General features: G+C 37.5%; 2 protein-coding genes across 2 annotated transcripts; one reads left to right on the top strand and one right to left on the bottom strand.

The window, feature by feature from the left end:
* Positions 1-444: 444 nt before the first annotated feature.
* On the bottom strand, positions 445-8,184 carry mpv17l (MPV17 mitochondrial membrane protein like). The gene is made up of 4 exons (XM_008416546.3): positions 7,177-8,184; positions 5,069-5,139; positions 4,229-4,258; positions 445-3,289 (listed from the first exon to the last, which is right to left on the bottom strand). Exons 1-4 carry the CDS (start codon positions 7,481-7,483, stop codon positions 3,074-3,076), a joined length of 624 nt encoding a protein of 207 aa, XP_008414768.1. The 5' UTR covers positions 7,484-8,184; the 3' UTR covers positions 445-3,073.
* A 981-nt stretch (positions 8,185-9,165) lies between these two features.
* Positions 9,166-23,868, top strand: crlf3 (cytokine receptor-like factor 3). Its single transcript, XM_081610333.1, has 9 exons — positions 9,166-9,291; positions 15,845-15,972; positions 20,150-20,357; positions 20,591-20,678; positions 20,752-20,929; positions 21,021-21,249; positions 21,850-21,988; positions 22,755-22,867; positions 23,407-23,868. The coding sequence occupies exons 2-9, from the start codon at positions 15,856-15,858 to the stop codon at positions 23,670-23,672; spliced, it is 1,338 nt and encodes a 445-aa protein (XP_081466459.1). The 5' UTR covers positions 9,166-9,291; positions 15,845-15,855; the 3' UTR covers positions 23,673-23,868.
* Positions 23,869-25,306: the final 1,438 nt, after the last annotated feature.

The raw sequence follows: 25,306 nt of genomic DNA, 5'->3' as shown, positions 1-25,306 counted from the left end.
GGTAAAACAACCCGAACAGATGATCAACTCAAAACCACTCGCACATTCTCTCTCTCTCTCTCTCTCTCTCTCTCTCTCTCTCTCTCTCTCTCTCTCTCTCTCTCTCTCTCTCTCTCTCTCACTCTCTCACACACACACACTTAAGCACACCCGTTTCCATGGCAACCTCCTGCGCTCCACAACCCAAACCGAGATTACGTTAAAAAATATAACGTTCAGTCTTTACGATGTCGGGTTTTCAGGCTTGATATTTATTTTGCGGTCATTAATAATCATGAACACAGCGGTGGTTGATTAGTTAATTTTAAACTCCTGCTCTGCTGGTTATTTTGGTAATGGAACCGAAACGCACAGAATTGCGCAACACCATGTAGAAACAATAATCACTGAGATTATTGTTGCTGTTGGGTTATTAATTTGAAAACGTTTTGTTGATTTTTTTTTTTTTTTTTTGTTGATGTTGTTCTAAAGTTATGAATGGTTTGATAAGCCAATCAGAGGAGGATGTGCTGGTCTGTCACCTAATGCCGAGATCAACTCAAAACCTTCCGCGATCGACATGTTGCTCTAGCAACGCACGAAGAGTACAGAAACAATATGAAATGGGAAAAAGTTATTTATTAACTGATTAAGTCGTGTTTTAGATTGTTCTTGAAAAACTAATCAGCCCCGGCTGATTAGTGGGTGAACTCACGGCTGCACAGTGAACCCGTTCATGTTTTACTACATATATTATAATATATATTTGCACTGGAATGACAGTTGCTATTTTTAAGCTCTCTAGCGCAATGACAGTAAAGAAATTCTGGAGAGAAAAAAAACAGTATCCATGGTAAAGGTAACCATGACAACTGTAGAAATTCCATGTTGAGATACAAGGAAGCTCCTCCCCCTTTCTGAAGAGACTAGTAACCATGGTGATTGCATAACTGAGACGTTCACTCAGTGCTCTTAAATCCCCAGATTGAGGTGCAACAAGAACAGCCGACGAAGAAGACGATCTGTCCTGGAAAGCCAGCCGCTTGTTGACAGTTAAAACTTGTTGACAGTTTTAACTTGTTCCAGGATCAATTCCGCCATCTTGACACAATTTCATCAAATCTTATTGTGGCGAGAGTCGCGACACAAAGCCCGGAGCAGGAAGCTGTTTGACCGGTTTATTGGTTACAGGTTACAGTTTCCCTTGAAAAGGAATAATAATAATAATAAAATAAATAAATACCCGTCCCGATTTTACCCGTATGTTTTCCTTTCTGCTAGAATTCAGCAACAGTCTTTGAGTCTGGCTCAGGTAAGAACACAATAAGGTATATGGGCTGATGGCAACCAGTCAGACGGTTCAAGAAATAAGGTAGAGTAGCTTCAGATTTCTACAGAAACTATTCAGTGTTTGTAGCTGATACATTTGTAGTTATATATTGCAAATAATGGTGAATTACATTTTTGCTGTGTTTTTTTGTTTGTTTTTTACTTCAAATTTTACAGTTAGTTCACAAAGTGTTCAGTTTTGACCAGAAATATGGGTGAAAAGCCACAGTTTTGTGGTTAAATAAGTAGTTACATAGACTTAAAGGGAGTTTAATGGGCTAAAAGTCAAAATAAAGAGGAAGAGGATGTAAATAAAAAAGGATACTGGGTTTCATTTGGTATTATGACTACTTTTTTACTTTCTGGCATTTTAAAGTGACTGCTTTGTTTTATAACACTGAACAGGTTATAACAGATTGAATGCATCTAAATAACTTTATACAATGACCCCACTGGACTTAATTGACTATATATTTCTGTTTTTGAAGCAAAGCACTTTCAAATAATATTTGTTGTGAACCAGAAATGTATGAATTACACACAGAACAAACACTAAGGGCAATTAAAAAAGACCAATTAACCTGAAAGTGATGCAAGCAGGTGCTGATGATGGATGAACTGAAATGAGGAGACAGTGAGATGATCTGAAAATTATCTGAAAAAGTCAGAAAAAAACATCCTGGGTAAAATAATAAGAAAGAATGATAGAAACGTGAGATAAATATGGAGCTAAATTGGGGCCATGAAGATTGTTTTAAAAAAAGATTGAAAAAATATTTTTAAACAAAAAGTTTTAAAACTGAAAATAAAAATTTATTGAAAAATATTTGAAACTGAAAAAAAAAATCTGAAAAGTAGTTTTGATTTTTTTTTCAGTTTCAAATAATTTCTTTTTGTTTGTTTCAAATCTTTTGTCTTTTGACTAAACTTTATGGCACCAATTTAGCTTCAGTGAAGGAGTGCTGCATGAAAACATATGATTTACTGATAAACCTAACTTAATTAGTATATATTTCTTTTATTTTAAGTGAATTTGGCTGATTTATATTTTAAGTTTATCAGCAAATCACAGAAAATAAATATTTTTACACACCTAAGAATCTGTGGTTGGTTTAGATCTTTAACATTTTTTCAAATCCACATTCATCCTTCATGACCTGTAATCTGCTTTATTCATTGATTATTAACAGATAATCTCCCAATCCTACCTTGAATTCACGAGTATTTTCTGATTTCTGCTTACATTTTCTAAGCTTCTTCATACTTTCCAGATAAAAAAAAGGATTTTCAAGCATTAAGTTTGTGATCCATGACACAAACTAGAATTTAATCACATGTTTGATGGATTACTGCAGATTATGGCAGTCACATCACCAGGTAAAGGCACAGCTGGTGAAAAACACAAACTATTAAGCCTTAAATTGCGCCCAATTTGTCCTTTTGGTTCCCTAGCAGTAAACTCCAGTTATTAGACTAAAACCTAATTTCTGGATCAAAGCGTTTGGACATTTCCCCTCATTTAATCTAATTCAAATCTACTTATGGATTTTTCTGGCTGCCATTTGCCTTTGTTTTTTTAGCTGCCTGACACCAATTTTACTCAATAAACAGTTTTATTTCTCGACATCCCAGTGGCTCTGTCAGTCCATAAATGGGTTCTTCAAAAACTTCTTGGAGTTTAATAAAGCTGACGTCTTTTATCAGACACTTCCTGCCTGATTTGTTGCTGCATGTGTGCGTTTGAGACGGATACAGACGGAAAAATTCAGTTTTCCCTCTGAATTTTATGCCTCTTCCGGGCCAGCCGAGCCTCACGCATCTCCTCCAGAGTTTTCCGGGGGTCCATGATGAAGGCCAGGGCCACGGTGGCGGTGCCGTCGCCGTCCTGCCGGGAGAAACACAGGAAGGAGGCCCAGAGGAAGGCGCAGCAGCCCATGAAGGCGGTCCGCATGTGCAGCGGCATCAGGACAAAGTTCAGAAACTGGAGACGCCATTTAAAGAGAGAAGAGTTAAACTCTAAAATTATCAACTTTTTAGGTTTAATACTATTGACCTAATAAAAAATTAAGATTGTACTGAGTTAACCTTCAATTAAAGATTTTTCAATATCTGACTGAGCTCAACAAGTCAAAGCTGTATAAAGTACTTCTAAAGTACTCTGTATTGTGATTGTCGGTTAGTAGAAATGAGTAAAGTTCCCAAAAACTATTAAAGTAATAGTAGCACTACTTTAAAACATTACTACTTAAGTAAAAGTATATTTGCAAAAGAACAAAGCAACAATTTGGTAAAAAAGCTTCTCAAGGAAGTGATCAGAACGTCTGACTTACGTAATAAAGGTTTAAAATTGTTAATTTTTAACTTTATTGTCTAAGCATCATATTTTTTAGGTTCAGCTAATAAAAACAAGGATTTTATTGTATTAACCTTAACACAATAACCATAATTAATTAATTCAATATTTGACTGATATCTGTTTTTAAAGCAAACTCAAGAAGTGAAATCTGTAAAAAGGACGAATCAAATACTCTGGATCATTACTGTTGGTCAGTAAAGGTGGGTAAAGTACCCAGTACTACAGTAAGAGTACCACTACTTTATTACAGTACACTCAAGTAAAAGTTTGCAACAAAAAACAATTTATTTGGTAAAATAAAAAGCTACTCAAGTACTGAGTAACTTATCACAACATCTAATTTTATATAAATATATAAAATTATTATCAAATTCTCTTATTTGAAAGACTAATACAAATAACTACCATAATTACAAAATAACACATTTTTAGCAACAGAAACAGTTTTTTAATATAAAATTTTAACTACTAAATACATATAAATAAAATAAACCATTTCAGTTTTCTTATGCAACTGCTTATGAATTAATAAAACAAAATAAAATGTAGTATATTAATAGTTACCTGCATAAAGGGCCAGTACATGAGTCCAGTCTGGAAAAAATAGTAAAAATTCTTATAAATTAAAATCTTGCAACAATCTCAGTTGAAACAATCTCTGGTCAAATATTTTTACTTAATAAAAACACAAGAGACTAAAGGTTCAGTCATATCATAGAAAAATATTTAACTGCTGATTTATTTTTTTATTTTTCTGTAAATTTATTTTAAGAAAAGAAAAAGGGAAAATTAAAGAATTAATTCCAGTTTTTGGGAGTTTGCTGCAGCTGAAATCAAGTATGTCTTGGCATGTATTCGTATTATTATCGTTTGGTATTTATCTCATTTTTTAAATCAAATTTTATTCCTTCTGCCTGCGATGTTGTGAAGTTTGTTGTCAGCTGAGGTTTCTGTAAATGTGCTAAATAAATAAGTTTTGATTTGACTTGACTAAAGTCAGAAGTTTACATATAAAAAACTAAAAATGTAAATCAGAGAGCAAGAAGCCAAAACCCAAAACATTTGACCCAATTCATGCAGTTTAAAAAGAAAATCCTCAGGATATTTGTGAAGTACTGGCTTTCTGATCAGATGCGTTTTTGTTTTTACATAGTTTTACACAATCGGCAGCTAAATGAAGCGCTGCTGTCCTGGATTATGCAACCGCATGCTAACAGGTCGCTAATCTGCGCCAGGATCTCTCCTCCACTGACATTATTATCCGCTGCCTGGTTTGTCCTGCACACTGCGCATCATTAGCAGCACACGGGCGATGTAGGTTAATCTGGCTGCCAGCTGCTAGCGATGTGACCATGTGAGGAAGAGGAGGAGGAGGAAGAGGAAGGTGACTTTCTCATATTTTACCCTCCAGGTGTTAAAGAATTTCTCCCTCCAGTCTTCCAGGATGTCTTCCTTTCCTTCCAGGAAGCTCACACCTGCAGGACAGAAGAAAGATTCAGATTACAGCTGATATTACAAATAAAATTTACAACTTTTTCATGCCAGACTCCAGTCCTACAGATAAAAAAATTAAAGAATACATTTTCTTCTGCGCACCAAATAGCATGGTAGTGTGTCAGGGTCATTATAGGTCAGTGGTGCCCAAAGCGGGTCCCTGAGGGCCGGCGTGTTTTAGTTCCCTCCCTGGTGTCATAGCAACAACCTCCTCAGCAGGTCCATGTTCTGATCCAGGTGTGTTAAACCAGGGAGAGACTAAAACATGCAGGATGCCGACCCACTTTGGGCTCCACTGCTGTAGGTAGAAAAGCAAATAAATTCTGCCAAAAAACGCAGACATTTTTAGATTGATCTCAGGAATTTAAAAAATCTGAGCTACAAATGTGGAAAATGTGCAAAAAAATAATAAATAAATAAATAAATAAAAACAAAAAAAATCTGAAATTAGAAGAAAAATAAACTTTGAGATTTTTGAGTTTCAAAAGTTGACAATTTGCTAAAGTAAAATTAAAATTTTAGATTTTTGGAAATTTAACAACAATTTTTAACAGAAGAGTTTCTTGTTTTTTGTGTTTGCTTTTGTTTCTTTGCAGAACATTTCTGAAATTTATCTAAAACATTTGTAGCATTTTTTCCCCCAGCAAATTTATGTCTTTTGAAACTCAGAAATGTCCTTGTTTTTTCAAGAAAATATTTCAAAAAATGAAATCTTCAAAAACCAAAAATTTGATAACAGGAGAGAAACTGGCCTCAAGTAAATCAATGGGAAGTTTAGTGGAAGGAAAAACACTGTAGTAGAAAAAGGTGCTTAAGCAACGTAGCTCCAGCTTTGAAACAGGATTGTGAAGCAAATGAAGATGTTAAGGGAGCATTAGAAGGTGTTGACTGCACATGCAGATGGGTCCAGGATCGTCTGGGCTGAGGAGAACCAGAACCAGACCGATGCTGTTATGTGTCTCTCTGTGTGTTATTAATATATGTAGCACATATTTTAATTTCATTTTTAAAAATGTAATTACAGAAATAAACTGTACTTAAAAGCAGAATCTGTCATTGATTTCTTCCTTCCACTTAACTTTCCACTATGTCATTTGATTCAGCACTTCTGTGGATTAACCTCCTTCTGTTACCTAACATATGTGTTTTAAATGTTAAGGTCACATAATGAATTATGTCATAGAACTTTTCTGGAAAAGTGGATTTGGGATTTTCTGTCCATAGTCATCAAAATTTTACACACACACACACACACACACACACACACACACACACACACACACACACACACACACACACACACACACACGCGCGCGCGCACACACACACACACGCACACACGCAGACGCACACACACGCACGCACACACACACACACACACCCTGTTGAAATGTGTCTTAGTGTTAATAAATTTAACACGAGTTTCAGTTTGTAAGACTGAATTACAGAAATAAACTGCACTCTTGAAACCTAAATCCAATCTATCCGTGATTTCTTCCTTCCACTTAACTTTCCAATCCAACTTCTTCTGTGGGTTAACCTCCTTGCATTACCTAACATTTATGTTTTAAAAACATGTTCATTATTAGTAATGGTCTTATGTAAAACATCTTTTCTGGAAAAGAGGATTTGTGATTTCCTGTCACTTTCCATAATCAACAACAACAACAAAAAACAGTTGAAATGTTTCCATCTGTGTGGTATTAATATACACAAAACACACAAGTTAAATTTTTTAATCTCTCCCTGATGTTTTCCTTCCACTTGACTTTCCAACTAACCCAGCTTCTACTGTGGGTTAATTTCGTTGCGTTACCAAAGTTGTGTTTTTAAGACATTATTTTTGATATTACTGGATATAATATCATATTTTTTTGAACAAATAAATCCAAAATATCTCAGTTTGGACGCAATTTGCTGTATGTAAAACATACTTTTCTATTTCTTTTAATTAAATTACCGTAATAAATAATATTTGGCATCATGCTCTAATTGATTCAGATGCGCCTGTTCCTCACCTGTGTAGAAGACGCTGGTGGCCAAAGGTGACGCAAAGCTTTGGTCCAGCAGCAGTTTGCGGAAAACCATCCCTGCGGATTTTCCGGGGAAGCGTTTCTCCAGAGCGCGCAGCCAGAAGTAGTTAAAGTTTCCCTGGAAGGTGATGGCCACGATGGCCACGTTGCGGGTGTGTTTCCAGTCGATGCGCTCTCTGTGCGCAATCAGCTGATGCGCCAAATCCCCGCCGGCGAACAGGCAGCCGTACAGGGTGACGTTGGCCAGCCAGGGGAAGCGCTTTGCGGCTTCTTTCAGAACAACTTTCCTCATTTTGGCGCTCTCTTGCCAGATTCAGTTCAGTAAAAAAGGCGCAAACATAGCGGCGGAGTTCATCCAGTTTACATACCGTGGCGTCCCCGGCTGACGGTCAGGACGCAATCCATCTGTGCGCGGAAATCTGCGAGGATTATAGCCGAGGTTTCCACCGGAAGCAGGAATATCAATCATTATAAGCTGGTGGTAAACTCAGATTTCTGTTAACAGCGCATCCTCTGCGTAATTCAGCCGGAATATCTTCGTAAAATCCGCTATGAAAGTCTCACATGGAGATATTACAGCCTCACCTGCATGAAATAAACTCCTAAAAGTGACTAAAATCTTTTTTCCTAACTGTATCCAGGAAGATAAAATAAATCTACATCAGCGTTGGTTCATCTCTGACTGTTTCCGGTCGAGTCAGGTGCACAAATCCTGTGGGTCAAGCTGTAATCTGAGGGATTGTCCCGGTCCATTCAGGGAAGCGCCTAACTGCGTCACCGGGATCAGTTTGCGCAGCTTTGAGCGCCTATAGGTGGTCAAATCGGAGGCACAACAGCTTTCAAATTATGTTTTTTTTTTTTTTTGTTTTTAAACTATTAAGAAATTAAGGCTGCCGCAAATAATTGTTTTAATAATCGAGCATTCTGACGATTAATCGAATTAAAATTGGCATATTCATCAGATTTTTCATTTAAAAACTTAAGCTTATTTTGTAGAATATTAGAAATACATAAACATGCAAGTAAACAAAGGATTTAACTCAGTTTAAAAAAATAAGTTCTATGTACATATTTACAGACAAAGGTTTTTTTTTTCATCTTAAATGCAAAATACACATACTTTTCTACACTCTTGGCTTGTTTTTTCATCAAATGGCATGTTTCACAGTCTGTATATTCTCATTATAGATTAAATAATTACTAAATTAGTTGATTATTATTTCAGTAACAAATTAATCACAACACTTGTTGGAATGAGTGTAGCTGAAGGAATAGAGATGCACAACTCACACTCCAGATTTTTATTCGAAGAAATGTTTGAAAGAGACTTTTGTATTTGTTTTGATTGATAGAGGGAATTTAAAGATAAATTACATTCACCGTGAACCGCTAGAGGGCGCTGGCTGCTACTAGAGCCCAGCTGTGCTTTCAGGAAGTTTATTTCATACTGCCCAAGTTTAACCTATTTCCTCCTCATTGCTTCAAAGCAAACATACATTTTACAAACATAATTAATTGGTTGGTTGGTAAATCACACACATTTTAAAAACAATATATTACTATATAGTTTACTTTTACGTTTGTATTTTTACTGCAATTTTACAAAATACTTTATAAAATGTAACTAAACTAATGAGGTTTTTTCATGTGGTTCACTGTTGCTGACCTAATAATGGCCGTTATAAAGTCAAAACCTAAGATAACTGCAACCAGTTTATCCCGCCTAAATATGAGACTAAAACACTTTTCAAACTACCTTTTGTGTATATATAACTAAACAACCTAAAACAATATTAATATTATGTTAAAAACCTTATCGAAAATAAATTTGGCCTTTTATCAACTTATTTCATCAGCTCCAGTTTACTCACAGGGACCGTTTCTTTAAGGCGGGCAGAATTCATCATCTCGTAATCTGATTGGCTGGAATTTCGGTCACTTTGAAGGATCTAGTTTCTGATTGGTTGACTCTCTGAAAGCCTCGGAAGTGTCATTTTTGGACTTGGGCTAAACTTCGGCATATGTGGAGCGGCGCATCGGCGGCTCCGAGCTGATCGTTGACAGTTAGGATTAAATGGCGGCCAGAAAACACTGAAACAGGTTTGTTTTGATTTTGTTTTTGTTTCAGAATGGGGTGTTTCACCGCAGCTGTTGTTTTCCTCCGGACTTAATGGAGATGTTGTGCTTGCTCTCTCAGCCATGAGCCGAGTTTCATTGTCTTTTTGACCAAAACAAACTAACCGGATCTAAGATAGTTACTGACCAAATATTCTATCAAAGAGGCTTTATTTTTATTCTGCAGCACAGATTTAAATCAAAATGCTTTCTTTTAATCTCATTTGGAGGTGAAACATCTCAACTTTTTAGCGAGCACGGCGATGAAGTTCGTTTGTGATTCGGTGCTTCCGATTGAATAAAGGGCTATTTCACCGTTTTCAAAGAAAACGAATCAGCTGTAGTTCAAGGGTCAAATATGAACTATATTATTGTAAACTGAATTTATATTCTATAAATCGAAATAAAACTATTATTATGTTGTGGACCATCAAAATTAAACATTTTTCTGCTATTATAGCTGTTTAGACCAGAATTTGCAGGGTGATGCTTTAGTGTTGAGACTGGTCATACATTGACTGAGTTATTCTAGGCTGAATATATGATCTTTAAGTGAATTTGGTGACTTGTAAATTGTCTCAAAATAACAGTTTTCAATGTGAATATAATATTTTTTATGTATCTAGTTTGACTCAAGCAAGTTCATTTTCTAGATGGATAGCAATAATACTGCAGTATAATAAAGGCTTGATAATAATAAATAAATGTTGAATAATTCCGTTATTTGACTATTTCAAGTCGTTCAAATTGTTAAAGGTTTATTAGGATTGTCCTTTACAGAATTTTACCCAGCTGCGGAATCAGATGCCAACTTCAGATCATCGTATCGCGTTTTTTCATCATATCTTAAAAAGTTGTGCATTTATTTAAGACTAATTTTGTTGCTAAGTGAACAGATTGTGTGCCGAATTTTTATGAACACATTTTTTATTTAAAGCAAATATTAGTTGTGTTAGTATAGGGAGTCACTATTTGCTAAGAGTGGTGCAAAATTAAAAATGCCCAATTTTCTAATGGAATTCTGTTCTCTCCGTTTAAGAAAAGGCACTTTTTGAGGTTTAATTGAGACAAATGAGGTGCTGTTGAGCTTTGATGTCCTGATCTCAGCCTGGTGGATGGAGGCTTAACTTCACAAATAACTACAGAAATAAGGAAGTCATTCTGATCGAGTTTAGACATGTTCTCGTGTTATAGTTTCGTCATTGCTGTGCTCTAATAATAATTGTGAGAGTTTGCAGCAGAGTGCTTCTCATAACTCTCCTGTTAGTCAGAGCTTACGCATTTTGTTAAAGGCATGCAGGAGCTGCAGAAAAGACACAAAAACAACAGATAAATGATGGAAGCCATGACACGGAGCGCAGACTGACCTAAATACTCTGCTGAAAATTTACTCCGTTTACTCCAACAGCATGAAACAAAAACCTTTATCCACTTGTTTCTTGTCATCTTTGCATCACAAACACACATAAAAGGTGTTCTGTGAAATGAAAACAAGCCTGAGTTTCTAAGCAGACAAAGAGAGGAGCAGCACATTGTGCAGAGGGTGTATAATTTCAGCTCTTGTTCCTCTGAACGCTCTCTGTCAGGAGAAAGAAGCGACAGAACAGTAGTGGGTGTTGTTTATGTCAAAGCCACTGAGCGAGTGCATGCCTGCATATTTCTTTAACCCCATATTTGCATTCATATGAATGTAAATACAGATACTGTGCGAGCTTATTCAGATCCATCTGAGCCGGTCCGTTTAGCTTTATTTAGGGACACATTTTTTAAATATTGCAAATACCAACACCTTTCTAAAAGAAACAAAGGCATTCGAACCGAACCAGAGTTCACTGCAGCCAAACTCAGACCGAGGTTCATTACACATTCATCTCCCCAAACGAACCTTTCTAGACAAGCGAACCGCATTTTGATTAAATCAGATTTAACAGGACCTGTATGAATGCATCCTCGTGAAATCTCATTCTTTTGGTCACAACCCAAAGCACATGTGCTTAAATGAAGGAGAAATACAGATCAGTGGGTAAATCAGGAGCTTTGCCTTTCGGTTCAGATCTCTCTTCACCACGATAAACTGGTACAAACGCCACACTGATCCATCTATCCACCTCCTGCTCCAGTTTCCTGGAGCTGAGATACGTAAACTCCTCCAGTTTGGTTGGCAGGCCTTCGTTTTCAACCCGAAAATGAAGCCATTTTATTGTTTTCTAGCTCAAGACCATGGCCTTGGATTTTGAGATACTGATTCACTGCTGCTAACCGCTCCAGTGAAATCTGGAGATCACGACCCGATGAAGCCAACAGAACTGTGTTATTTCCAAAAAGACCCGATGTTGAGTCCAGACACCGTTGGGTTTTGGACCAGAATCTCCTCCAAGCCAGATTCTAACACAGGAAGAGTTTATTGCATCCAAGAGTTGATTCAGTCATGATTGATTGGATGTGTTGGACAACTGCGACGTTTTGACCTGAGAAACTCCATCCATAATCTTCATCCATAATCTCCATAATCAGCTACACACACAGACTAAATCTGTGTGTGTTGCTGATTGGTTGGACCATTTTTCAGCTGGTTTTGAAGATGCATGAATGACACATGTTCTACAGGAGACTTTGCAGACTTTAAATGGTGAAGTTTGATGCCGCCTGGTGACTTCCTCTTCAGACGCTGTAAAGGAAGCGCGGCCGACCGCAGCGCCGCGCCAGGCAGAGTCGCTGCTTTCACTTCTGATGATGTAAAAACAGCAGGAGAGACGATGGAACGGTTTGAAACTCCTACTGGTGGTTTTACATCAATGTTCAATACCGTCGATTCATTTAGAGATTTTTGCCTGTTGATGGTTTAAAATCAAGTTTTCATTTAGTTTCTGAGATTTTTCTCGCATTTTCCAGCAGATTTCCTTTAAAAACATCAAAGATGATGTCAGGCTGCCTTTCTGCTCACAATGCTGAGTAATTCTTCCTGATTTTTAAAGCTCTAACAGTTATTGACGTTACTTTGTTCCACGTTTTATCATTTTCTGCACAGCCTATGACTTTGGCATTAACACGAAGCCAAAATAACCAAATAGATTATTTCTGTGACCTTTGATAATGATTTAAAGTTCACAGGAAGAGCTTCATTAACCGACTTTCAGTCTGCAAACTGTAGTCCAGACTGGAAAGGTTTGTTGTGTAAATTTATCTTGGTGATTTTAGCAATTGTTACATAAATACCTGCTGAAGTGATGGGTTAGTAGCAGCCAGGTGAAACAGGAAGTGGTTTTGTTGTTGGTACAAACGAGTCAAAATGTTCTGCAGATTGTTTTTCTCTGGTGGATGATGCAGGTTGTTAGGATTCAGATTAAAGACTCAGGATAAGATTTAAAAGATGTTTCTCATCTCCATAGCAACAACACAAGCATTTCCACAAGAAGTGAAGAGTTTTAGAGTAGAGGAAAATCTCTGAGTTCATCGACTGAATCATTACCTCCATGGATGGATGGTTGGATGGATGTATGATGGATGGATGGATGGTGGGATGGATGGATGGATGGATGGATGACGGATAGTTGGATGTCCATATCTTACAGTATTTCATTGCCACTTAGTTTATTGTTCTAGTGAATGGATGAGCTCCAGTTGTTGTTCTAGTGTTTTGTTGTTGTTCTAGTGTTATTGTTGTTCTATTGTTTTGTTGTTGTTCTAGTGTTTTATTGTTATTCTAGTGTTTTGTTGTTGTTATTCTAGTGTTTTGTTGTTCTAGTGTTTTGTTGTTGTTCTAGTGTTTTGGTGTTGTTATTCTAGTGTTTTGTTGTTGTTGTTCTAGTGTTTTGTTGTTCTAGTGTTTTGTTGTTGTTATTCTAGTGTTTTGTTGTTGTTGTTCTAGTGTTTGTTTTTGTTTTTTTTTGTTTTTGTTTTTCTAGTTTTTTTTTTTGTTCTGTTGTTGTTGTTTTGTTGTTCTAGTGTTTTGTTGTTGTTCTAGTGTTTTGTTATTCTAGTGTTTTGTTGTTCTAGTGTTTTGTTGTTGTTCTAGTGTTTTGTTGTTGTTCTAGTGTTTTGTTGTTGTTCTAGTGTTTTGTTGTTGTTCTAGTGTTTTGTTATTCTAGTGTTTTGTTGTTCTAGTGTTTTGTTGTTGTTCTAGTGTTTTGTTGTTGTTATTCTAGTGTTTTGTTGTTCTAGTGTTTTGTTGTTCTAGTGTTTTGTTGTTGTTATTCTAGTGTTTTGTTGTTCTAGTGTTTTGTTATTCTAGTGTTTTGTTGTTCTAGTGTTTTGTTGTTGTTCTAGTGTTTTGTTGTTGTTCTAGTGTTTTGTTGTTGTTATTCTAGTGTTTTGTTGTTGTTGTTCTAGTGTTTTGTTGTTTTAGTGTTTTGTTGTTTTAGTGTTTTGTTGTTCTAGTGTTTTGTTGTTGTTCTAGTGTTTTGTTGTTGTTCTAGTGTTTTGTTGTTGTTATTCTAGTGTTTTGTTGTTGTTGTTCTAGTGTTTTGTTGTTTTAGTGTTTTGTTGTTTTAGTGTTTTGTTGTTCTAGTGTTTTGTTGTTGTTCTAGTGTTTTGTTGTTGTTCTAGTGTTTTGTTGTTGTTATTCTAGTGTTTTGTTGTTCTAGTGTTTTGTTGTTGTTCTAGTGTTTTGTTGTTGTTCTAGTGTTTTGTTGTTCTAGTGTTTTGTTGTTGTTCTAGTGTTTTGTTGTTGTTATTCTAGTGTTTTGTTGTTCTAGTGTTTTGTTGTTCTAGTGTTTTGTTGTTGTTATTCTAGTGTTTTGTTGTTCTAGTGTTTTGTTATTCTAGTGTTTTGTTATTCTAGTGTTTTGTTGTTCTAGTGTTTTGTTGTTGTTCTAGTGTTTTGTTGTTGTTCTAGTGTTTTGTTGTTGTTATTCTAGTGTTTTGTTGTTGTTGTTCTAGTGTTTTGTTGTTTTAGTGTTTTGTTGTTTTAGTGTTTTGTTGTTCTAGTGTTTTGTTGTTGTTCTAGTGTTTTGTTGTTGTTCTAGTGTTTTGTTGTTGTTATTCTAGTGTTTTGTTGTTCTAGTGTTTTGTTGTTGTTATTCTAGTGTTTTGTTGTTCTAGTGTTTTGTTGTTCTAGTGTTTTGTTGTTGTTCTAGTGTTTTGTTGTTGTTATTCTAGTGTTTTGTTGTTCTAGTGTTTTGTTGTTGTTATTCTAGTGTTTTGTTGTTGTTCTAGTGTTTTGTTGTTGTTCTAGTGTTTTGTTGTTCTAGTGTTTTGTTGTTGTTCTAGTGTTTTGTTGTTGTTATTCTAGTGTTTTGTTGTTCTAGTGTTTTGTTGTTGTTATTCTAGTGTTTTGTTGTTCTAGTGTTTTGTTGTTCTAGTGTTTTGTTGTTGTTCTAGTGTTTTGTTGTTGTTCTAGTGTTTTGTTGTTGTTATTCTAGTGTTTTGTTGTTCTAGTGTTTTGTTGTTGTTCTAGTGTTTTGTTGTTGTTCTAGTGTTTTGTTGTTGTTTGTGTTTTGTTGTTCTAGTGTTTTGTTGTTCTAGTGTTTTGTTGTTGTTATTCTAGTGTTTTGTTGTTCTAGTGTTTTGTTGTTCTAGTGTTTTGTTGTTGTTATTCTAGTGTTTTGTTGTTCTAGTGTTTTGTTGTTCTAGTGTTTTGTTGTTCTAGTGTTTTGTTGTTCTAGTGTTTTGTTGTTGTTCTAGTGTTTTGTTGTTCTAGTGTTTTGTTGTTCTAGTGTGTTGTTCTAGTGTTTTGTTGTTCTAGTGTTTTGTTGTTCTAGTGTTTTGTTGTTGTTCTAGTGTTTTGTTGTTCTAGTGTTTTGTTGTTCTAGTGTTTTGTTGTTGTTCTAGTGTTTTGTTGTTCTAGTGTTTTGTTGTTGTTATTCTAGTGTTTTGTTGTTGTTATTCTAGTGTTTTGTTCTAGTGTTTTGTTGTTGTTATTCTAGTGTTTTGTTGTTCTAGTGTTTTGTTGTTCTAGTGTTTTGTTGTTGTTCTAGTGTTTTGTTGTTGTTCTAGTGTTTTGTTGTTCTAGTGTTTTGTTGTTGTTCTAGTGTTTTGTTGTTCTAGTGTTTTGTTGTTGTTATTCTAGTGTTTTGTTGTTGTTATTCTAGTGTTTTGTTCTAGTGTTTTGTTGTTGTTATTCTAGTGTTTTGTTGTTCTAGTGTTTTGTTGTTCTAGTGTTTTGTTGTTGTTCTAGTGTTTTGTTGTTCTAGTGTTTTGTTGTTGTTGTTCTAGTGTTTTGTTGTTGTTCTAGTGTTTTGTTGTTGTTCTAGTGTTTTGTTGTTGTTCTAGTGTTTTGTTGTTGTTGTTCTAGTGTTTTGTTGTTGTTCTAGTGTTTTGTTGTTCTATTGTTTTGTTGTAGTTCTAGTGTTTTGTTGTTTTCTTCCAGCTGTTTTAATATTGTGGTAGAAACAGTCTCAGTTTTCTGCTCCTCCATTGCGTCTCTGTTCTTGTAGTCATGCAGTCAGAAATGCAGCGAATATGAAACCGGTTGTTCTGGACATCAGATCTGCTGTCTGACAGTTTGCTGCTCTCCTTTCACCGACGTCGCTCTGCCGTTTTCTCTCTCCTGGCTCCATTGTTTGTCAGTTTTTAATAAAAATCTGTTGTTCTCCATCAGGAGGCGGGAGGATGTCTGTGGAGGTGGACTTGCTGCTGCAGGAGGCGAAGGAGAGCATCGAGGCGGCGCAGAACTACCGCAGCGAGCTGCAGCAGCGGCTGCAGGGCCTCAACCAGGCGCGCAAACAGGTACCGCCCTCCCCGTGTTTACGCCCTGGGGCAAGAGCCGCCGCCGGCTGCCCAACGTCATCACAGCTGAAACTAACGAAAACTGAAATTCAGAAAACATTTTTCTTAACTGAAATGAATAAAAAAGCAGTAATTAATGGCGAAATATTAACTAACTGTAACTACATGGTGCATTTAAACTAAAACTAAAGCAGTTAAACTAAAACTAAAGCAGTTAAACTAAAACTAAAGAAGTTAAACTAAAACTAAAGCAGTTAAACTAAAACTAAAGCAGTTAAACTAAAACTAAAGCAGTTAAACTAAAACTAAAGAAGTTAAACTAAAACTAAAGAAGTTAAACTAAAACTAAAGCAGTTAAACTAAAACTAAAGCAGTTAAAATAAAACTAAAGCATTTAAACTAAAACTAAAGCAGTTAAACTAAAACTAAAGCAGTTAAACTAAAACTAAAGCATTTAAACTAAAACTAAAGCATTTAAACTAAAACTAAAGCATTTAAACTAAAACTAAAGCATTTAAACCAAAACTAAAGCATTTAAACTAAAACTAAAGCAGTTAAACTAAAACTAAAGCAGTTAAACTAAAACTAAAGAAGTTAAACTAAAACTAAAGCATTTAAACTAAAACTAAAGCATTTAAACTAAAACTAAAGCATTTAAACTAAAACTAAAGCAGTTAAACCAAAACTAAAGCATTTAAACTAAAACTAAAGCAGTTAAACTAAAACTAAAGCAGTGAAACTAAAACTAAAGCAGTTAAACTAAAACTAAAGCATTTAAACTAAAACTAAAGCAGTTAAACTAAAACTAAAGCAGTGAAACTAAAACTAAAGAAGTTAAACTAAAACTAAAGCATACTGCAATGATAAACATAACATTCTTTGGTTTTGTGTTTGTGAATTTATTTATTAGCCTTTCAAACCGATACGAAATAATTTTTTATTCTCCTAATTTTAAGTAATTATGAGAAAATGAAATATTTAACTAATAAAAACTAAAACTAAGCAATACTTAACTAATAATTAAACTAAAATTAAATGGTAGTTTGGTAAGAAAAAATCTAAAACTAAATATTTAACTAATAACTAAACTATATTTTTGCTAATAATAACTAATAAAACTAACTGATTAGTGAAACTAAAAGTCACAGTGAAGCTAAAGGAAAGTCTGGACCCGCTCCGACCCCTGCAGGCCGACCCAGAGTCGGTTTTCTGCTGGATCTCTTCCTTCCCTGCTGTGGAGTTTCGGCGTCCAGCTGCTCACCAGTAAACAATGCAGCCATTTCCTGTTTCTGCTGAGCAGCTGAGAGGAGAGATGACAGGAAGAAAAACGAGAAGCAAGAAGCACGTCTGCTCCAAACTCTAAAGACGAACCAGTCCTGATGTTGGCAGAAAACAAACATTATGTATTATATAGTAAATATTCTTATTATCAGGTGGAAAAAACATGTGATAATTTCTGACACCAGTTAAATCAGGATTTTTGTCGCTCTTTCTAATAAATGAATCACAAGCAGATCTGGGTGCAGCAAAGTCAGTTTTTGGGTAAAAATCACCAGATAAATGTGGAACTTGCAAGAAAATGCAAAAAGCCTGAATATTTAAAAACAAATTAACGTTGTTGATGTTGTCAATATTTTATATTTTAATGTCTGTGATCATTTTACCCCAATTAAAAATATAAAATCTCCATCTTTAGTATTATTTTTAAAATTAAACTTGGATATTTTAAAAATATATATTTTATTACAAAAATGTGCTAAATTAAAAATTTTAAAAATATATAAAATAATTTTAAAAGTTTATGCTTTTTTTTTTACTTTAAAAAGTCTCAGTATCAAGCAGCTGCTGGGGAGCAGATTAGCATGTAGCATGTAGCATGTAGCACAGCACCACCGTGGTGGCAGCAGTCGGATCTGCTCTGTTCTGATTGGTTGTTGCTGATTTTGAGAATTATTCCTCTATTTTAACTTTTAGACAGTTGTTATGATGCGTAACCGAGGCGACGCGTTATCTACAACTGGGAGCATCTCAAAAGCTTGAATAGTACCTGAACTTTGACCCCAAATCCCAGAGGAGGTGAAATGGAGGGTTCACAGAAAGCAGAGCAGAGACGGAGAAGTTCATCCCGTCTCTTATCCCCAACTCCAACGTCTCTAACTGTACGGACACACAAGCAGCAAAAGCAAAGGAGGTGGATTAGCAGAGCTGCTAGCAACTGATTCAGCTGTTTACAAAAATCTTTAGTCGGAGGCCTCTTCAGATTTGTTGCAGCACGGACTGCTACTGGAGATAAATTCTTTCAAGATTTAATTTCCCTGTTGAATCAATAAAGTGTTTTTTATTATTGACTTGTTTTTCTGCTGCTGTTGGAGGAAAAACCTGGAAAATAAGGGTTTCTGCAGCATGTGAGGACATGTGGGGAGAAGATAACCTCGAAGCCTGCAGACGAATGATTCATGTGTCCCAGTTTGTTTCCCATCGTTCCCATGACACAGACAGCAGGAAGCACAAACCCGCAGTGAGAGTGGGGCTAGCAGGAGATAGCAGGATGTTTGGGATCCAGGACAATCTTATCAGCGCTGCATCGCAGGAGGAGGAGTCCAAACATTTTTGGAAAACTATTCCTGCATTGTCTGAAGTCGGTTATTATTTCAGACGACGTTTTCTGGAAAAAGTCGGTGTGTGTTTCCACTTTCTGTCACGGCCTCCATGTTTTATCTGCCGCTGTCAATCAGACTTCCGCTTCCTATCTCTCTGACCTCGCTGTGTGTGTGTGTGTGTGTGTGTGTGTGTGTGTGTGTGTGTGTGTGTGTGTGTGTGTGTGTGTGTGTGTGTGTGTGTGTGTGTGTGTGTGTGTGTGTGTGTGTGTGGTGTGTGTGTGTGTGAGAACAAGAGGAACTGAAACATGGCTTACTCTTCGACTTCCTGACCAGCTACTGGTGTAACAGGCTGGGTTTTAGCTGCATGTTCAATTCAGCAATGATTATAGATAAATAAAAATAAAATTAGAATAATAAAATTTATTTAAAAATAACAATTGAAGAATTAATAAGAACACTTTTTTTAAATAAAAAATTTATCTAACCCTGCAGCAGAGGGTGAATATTTTTTTTATTAACTACTAAATACAAAATAAATACTTTTACTGAAAAATTGACTCTCACACCGAACCTCTGCTTAAAGCTGCAGCATCTAACCTAAAAAATACATTTTACATACGTATTAAAACTTTCACTGTCCTAACATGAGACAGATAATCTCTAAAAAATAATCGATCTCCTCCCTGCTCTGCATAATTACTCCGCTCAGTCAGAAACAGCCACTCAGAACTAGCAGTAATCAGCTAGCCGCCATGCTAACAGGAAGTTTTCATTCAGTAACTCTGGATTGTTTATTGTAATGGATCCTGTATTTGCCTTTGAATGTTAAGTTTTATACTTGAATTTCTTTGGCAATGTTGAGAGGTTTTATTTTGGCTCTTTGCATTATTTAGCCTCTTCAGAGCCTCCATATGTTATCAGTCTGTTAAAGATAGTTTTACTGATAGCAGGACAATTTGCACAATGCCTGTTTGGTTTAGTTTTCTTCTTGGAAAAAGTTATTAAAAACAAGTTTTTGTCTAAATTAAGGTGAATTCATGGTTCATTTTTCCACATAATGCAACTGGTAGTGTTTATGATTAAAAAAATAAGAATTATGTGATCAGTATCGGTGATCGGTATCGGTGATCGGCCCTCATGGGTGATCGGAATCGGCAGGAAAAAACCTGATCGGCACATCTCTATTATTTTGCAATAAAAGTATTCATTAAGTGAACGTAAATTAATTACTTTACATAAATAATATTGTTACTTTCTTCTCATTTAACTTTTGTTCTGGTAAAACTGTATTTCATTCTGGTATCATGTATTTCAAAAATTGGTCTTTTTTGAGACTCTATACTCCAGTTAATTAATTGATTGGTAAATTAGTTGCCGATTCATTGCGATTAATCGATTCATCGCTGGTTTAGATGCATTTTAGCACAGAGCCAAAGTTGGGAAAAATATCAGCATTCACTAGAGAAGAAACTTCAGTTTCCAATCAATGGTTTAAATGTTCCAATGTCCTAGTCAAAGTCCCTCCAGGCCTGATTTAAATGCCAGGATGTAGCTACATGTGGCGTCCTCTTCCTCAGATCCGGGGAAGCTCCGGCCAGGCCCGCGAGGCCCTCAAGAGGCACTTCACGGAACTGCAGGCGGCGGCCGGCCGCTTGCTGTCGGAGCGGCTGGCCGGCCTGCTGGCCGAGGTCGACGCCATCGAGGCCGACAGCATCAAGCCTCTGGACGACTGCCAGAGCCTCATCGAGCACGGCGTGGGGCAGGCCGACGAGCTGCTGAGAGAGGGTGGGTTTGATTCAAACAGTTAATCAATCAATCAATCAATCAATCAATCAATCAATCAATTAACCGCATAATGCAGTAAAACAAGCCCAGTAATTTCCATTTGCATGATTTATTGTTTTTCTTCTTCTACCAAAAACTGGATGATGAAACGCTTCGGTCTTAACTAGCCCTTTTTTGAAGGACAGTTTTAATGTTTATTTTAATGTGTTCATGATTATAATGACTGTCTGCAGGAGAAGCTGCTCTGCGCTGCGGTCTGGGAGAAAAGGAGGACAAACTGGGCAGCTTCACGAAGAAAGCCATGCACATCCAGCTGGACAGGTAGCAGGGAAAACGCTCCGCGCCGCTGCGGCGTCGGTCCGGCGTTGCTGCAGCTGATTTCTGTGTTTTCCAGCCTTCCCGAGGTCCCGGCTCTGGTGGACGTCCCGTGTGTCTCGGCCCAACTGGACGACTCCGTCCTCAGCCTGCTGAGGGACAAAGTGTCCCGCCACGGCGCCGTCTCCTCCCATCCGCCCGTCCAGATAGAGGAGCTACAGGAGCGGCCGGGCGGCATCCTGGTCCGCTGGTGCAAGGTCGGCATGGCAACGCTCTGGAAAAATAAAAAGCTTTTCAATGTGAAACTGATTTTAATTTTTTTAAATATCTGTACGTCCTGATTGGCAGGTGGATGAGGACTTTGCTGCTGCAGATTACCGGCTGCAGTACCGGCGGTCGGGCAGCGGGGGGAGCCAGTACGAGGACGCCTACATCGGCCGGGACTGCGAGTTCCTGGTTCTGCATCTGGACCCGCACACGGACCACCTGTTCCGGGTCAGCGCCCGGGGCGAGGGCCGCACCGAGTGGAGCCCCTGGAGCGTCCCGCAGACGGGCTACACCACCCTGGCTCCGCACGGTACGGGGTTCGGTTCTGACCCGGTTCTCATTTGGGAGGAAGGGAAGGACGAACGGACCCTCTGAGTTATAATGCCATCCATCCGAATCCCAAATTTAAATTCTTTTGTTTCTTCTGCTTCTCAGTCAAATCAGTTCAGTTTTGAACCAGCAGGGGGCAGCAGTGACTCCTTTCTCCTGAACGTAACGACGCTTTACAAACAAATCGTTCCTGATCGATTCTCAGTGGATCAGGAACTGTGATCAATTGTTCCTGATGCGTCAGTTAGAAAACGTATGCATGACGTTTCCTTCTGCAAACTGAAATTCAAGAAAATCAGAGAAAATGCTTTGAAGCTTTTAGTTTTACTAACTGTAGGAAGTCCAGTCAACATGTTGGGTGAAGGAAACCCAAACTGTTCTGCTGCGTAGCTGACCAGTGGTCCGATTAGGGAAGTAAACCTGCAGCTGACAGACGAGTGTCCCGCCATGGCTCCGTCTCCTCCCATCCGCCCGTCCAGATAGAGGAGCTACAGGAGCTACAGGAGCAACAGGAGCCTCTGGAGCGGCCGGGCTGCCGCTCCAGAGGCCCAGGTTGGATCTGTTGTTGTTTTTTCTGCAGAGTGGCGTTCAGGGACCGAGGGCTACATCCTCAGCAGCAGGAAGAACATCGCCCTGCGTAACGACTCCGCCCAGAGCCGCTGCGCCGTCCTGTACTCCAACGCCCCCACCTACTTCTGCGGCCAGACGCTCACCTTCAAGTACGTCACACACAAACGCATCGCAGCTCTGCAGAATGTTGTTCTGTAGAAATGCTACAGCGTGACGTCACACGTGCAAAAAACTGCTTGCTAACGATGACCATCATTGGTTTCAGCTGTCAACATAACATGCTAAGTCTTAAATGTACGCGTTGCGCTAATTGTCAACACTATGACAACGAGATAAGGTCAGAAAAACTATTTTAATTAAAAAACTAGTGACTGAGAGGGCGTCAGGTCAGTTATGCTAGCTTGACTTTGACAATCTTAACATGTAGATGTGCTGCAGAATTCTGTGTTTTGGGTCTGGCGACCAGTAGCAACGCTGACAGATCCCCTGTAGAGCAGATGTTTAAATTAGCTAATCTACCGCCGCTGCGTCAGATTAACTAATAGCAGTCGTAGCTAATCTACCACAGCGATCGCTAATTAATAATCACAAAATAAACATCAAGCCTGTAAACATAAAACTGTAACAGATTGAATGTTTTGTTCTCTGTGTGTTTTTTGGTGTTGAATCCTGATACACTAGGGGGGCTGTTGTCAGTCAGTTGCTATGGCAACGACTTTGTGTGCAGCTTATCTGACACAGAGCAAGAAAAAAAGAATACGAGTCACTTTGAGTTGTTCTTTAATGGTTTTTCTGTGTTGAAGAACAAGGATTCATTTTGTCAATGAAAATGTTTCCACCCCAGCAGCGCAGCTGTGAACGGCAGGCAGAAAGAATATCTTTTAGCTTTTATAACCAGCCTGTTTGTGCTTACAGGATCTCTGCAGCTGGCCAGATCGATCGGCTGGACAGCCTGGGGGTTTGCATCGACACTCAGAGCGGAGACGAGTCGCTGCAGAGAGACCAAGCTGTCTGCATCTCCACCAACGGTCCGCTCACTTTACAAACGCCCTACAAGAAAAACCTGCTGTGGTTGCAATGGTTCTGGGTTTTTCCTTATGGTTTTACGGGGTTTTGCTAGCTATTATTAAACATTGTTTAGTGGAGGTGTTTGATGGGCATATTTTGGTATCAAAATGATACCAAGTAAATATAGAGCCAGTATCGCCAACACTAATGCTAATTATGCAAGTATAATAAGTAGAAATATACTTATTAAATGTTATTGATGAGACATTTCATGACTCAGCATTTAGTTATATTGTATTTTACCTCGTCTCTGTTGTGGAATGTAACTACTAACATAAAAATATGGTAAAGTAATAAAAATCATAAAATGGTGAATTGAAACTCTTTTCTAGCTAAATTCTGCTGTAAAAGTTTAAAAACTTAGCTTGAATATTACTGTAGGAAAATGTATGAACCCTGATTTATAGAACTGGAGTCAGAAAATATTTACTTATTATAAAAGATTTATTGCTGCAAAGTCCTCCACCAGTTACAGATCTTTCATGTTTCTCCCCTCCAGGCGCCGTTTTCGTCAACGGTAAAGAGATGACCAATCAGCTTCCGGCCATCACCGTGGGCTCGGCCGTGACCTTTGACATGGAGGTGGTCAATCTGCTACCCATCAGCAACAACAACCTGAGCGAGGGCGGCCATTTTAAGCTGCGGGTGACGATCGGCTCCGGGAACCGGGAGGTGGTGTTCGACTGGCTGGTGGACCAGGCGGTGGACTGCCTCTTCTTCGGCTGCTCCTTCGTCCACTCCGGCTGGAAAGTTCTCGTGTTTTAGGAAAATTAATCCTCCGATTGCCACCGCTACCTGCAGCGCAACTTTCCGTCATCCAACAAAGTTTTCAGGGGGAAAAAAACTAAGGAATATTTGTCTTTTGATCATGACCATCATGACAACGCGGCTGACTATCAAACATGTTTGCTTGGATCTGCAGGTTTCCTTCAAATGAAATTCAATAAAACGTTTCACTGTAGCAGCAGTTTAAGCACATTTCTAAACAAATACTTAAAAACGAAAGCAATGACGCCCTGTGACGGCTTTTAGTAATCTTAAATTGTATTTGCTTTTTGTCTTAGCTGGTTAAAATCTGATTTAAAGAAAGAATGCATCAGGGAGCCTATAAAGAGAAACTTAACTCATGTATTTGTTACCTTTGCTGGGAGGTAATCTGACTCATGAAAGGGGGAATTATAGTGGGCCAAATAATCAGCCCTGAGGGATCCCATAGTGAATTAGTGTTTTTATTCTCCCTCGGTTCCATTTTACAGTTTATCCAGATGAGTCTGAACTCCTCCTGGGGTTAAAGTCCAAATTTAGGGGCTGCGTCCTTTGAAAGCCACATTTGAAGGTCAAAGCAACGCAATCGGTTTTATTTTTTTATTATACATTTTTAATTTATGATTTTTTTGGCGTACAAAGTGGGGGAATTCAGTATCCATTTTATAATTCATTTTTAAAAAAAATTATGTTGACATAGTAAGCAGAAGAGTTCAGTTTACTTTCAAATTTTTTCTGGGTCACAAAGTAGGAGAAAAGTTACGTTTTTTTTAACTACCTTTTATTTTTGTATTTATTAGTATTAAAAGTTGTAAATTTTAATCACAAACCGGTTGGACTGTTGTAATTTGCATAGACGTGTTTAATTATAAAATTAATTCAAAAGGATTAAATTAAAAGAAAAACTTAAACAAAAAAAAACTTCTGTGAAATGGCGAAATCTCGGGTTTCTTTGTTTGTACGTGAAGAAATGCTGATTTAACCACGTCACGGTTGCTAGGCGACCTGACATGCGCAGAGGGAAGGGCGGGAATTCCGCAGCAATCCCAAGATTTGAACAAGTCGGACGCTCTGCGCTTCCTCCTCTCGTTTTAATCCCAGAACCGCCTTAGAAAGTTGATCAGTAGAGAAAAAACATCTGATTTATGTGGATTTAGTTTCAAATGCTGATTTATCTGAGAAACTAGGTCTGTCCGGATCACTTTGCAGTTGGTGATTTTTCTGTTTTTATTCCAGATCCTTCTCACTGAGTGGGTTGTTGTTGTTGTTGTTTACAGGTTTTGTTGAGACTTTTTAAAAGTATATTAATCTATGCAATTAATTAGTTTTGCCACAGAAGCAGCGTCACAGCTCGAGGGATGATGATGTTTTAAATAATTTTGCTCACTGTGAATGTCGCTCACACTCTGCCACCTAAAAGCAGCAGTTACATTTTTTACTAAATGAATTTTTTGCTTCTAAAGCATCTTGAATGCCAGAATAATGTGCTTTGAGAAAAAATGTTTTCTAGGAGAGAAACTGTGGAGCTCGTTCACCTGAAGCTGATTTTTGAGCCAAAAACCTTCACGTTAAAATGTCTTTTGCCTTTTTATCCCTCTATAGAGTTGGAGAAAAATGCCAAACTGGTTCTTAAA

Source organism: Poecilia reticulata, chromosome 8, assembly GCF_904066995.2.
Source record: "Poecilia reticulata chromosome 8, P_reticulata-male-v2, whole genome shotgun sequence".
Taxonomy (NCBI): Eukaryota; Metazoa; Chordata; class Actinopteri; order Cyprinodontiformes; family Poeciliidae; genus Poecilia; species Poecilia reticulata.
The sequence above is the reverse complement of the archived record's forward strand: the minus strand, read 5'-3'. Positions and strand labels throughout refer to the sequence as shown.

What these genes read in the sequence shown, in the direction of transcription:
- mpv17l (XM_008416546.3), bottom strand. Translation starts at nt 7,483, where the DNA reads ATGAGGAAAGTTGTTCTGAAAGAAGCCGCAAAGCGCTTCCCCTGGCTG. An exon ending in CACCAGCGTCTTCTACACAG is followed by an intron (nt 5,140 to 7,176) that starts GTGAGGAACAGG and finishes TCTGTCCTGCAG; the next exon opens with GTGTGAGCTTCCTGGAAGGA. An exon ending in AATTCTTTAACACCTGGAGG is followed by an intron (nt 4,259 to 5,068) that starts GTAAAATATGAG and finishes TATTTTTTCCAG; the next exon opens with ACTGGACTCATGTACTGGCC.
- crlf3 (XM_081610333.1), top strand. Translation starts at nt 15,856, where the DNA reads ATGTCTGTGGAGGTGGACTTGCTGCTGCAGGAGGCGAAGGAGAGCATC. An exon ending in CGACGAGCTGCTGAGAGAGG is followed by an intron (nt 20,358 to 20,590) that starts GTGGGTTTGATT and finishes GACTGTCTGCAG; the next exon opens with GAGAAGCTGCTCTGCGCTGC. An exon ending in TGTCTGCATCTCCACCAACG is followed by an intron (nt 22,868 to 23,406) that starts GTCCGCTCACTT and finishes TCTCCCCTCCAG; the next exon opens with GCGCCGTTTTCGTCAACGGT.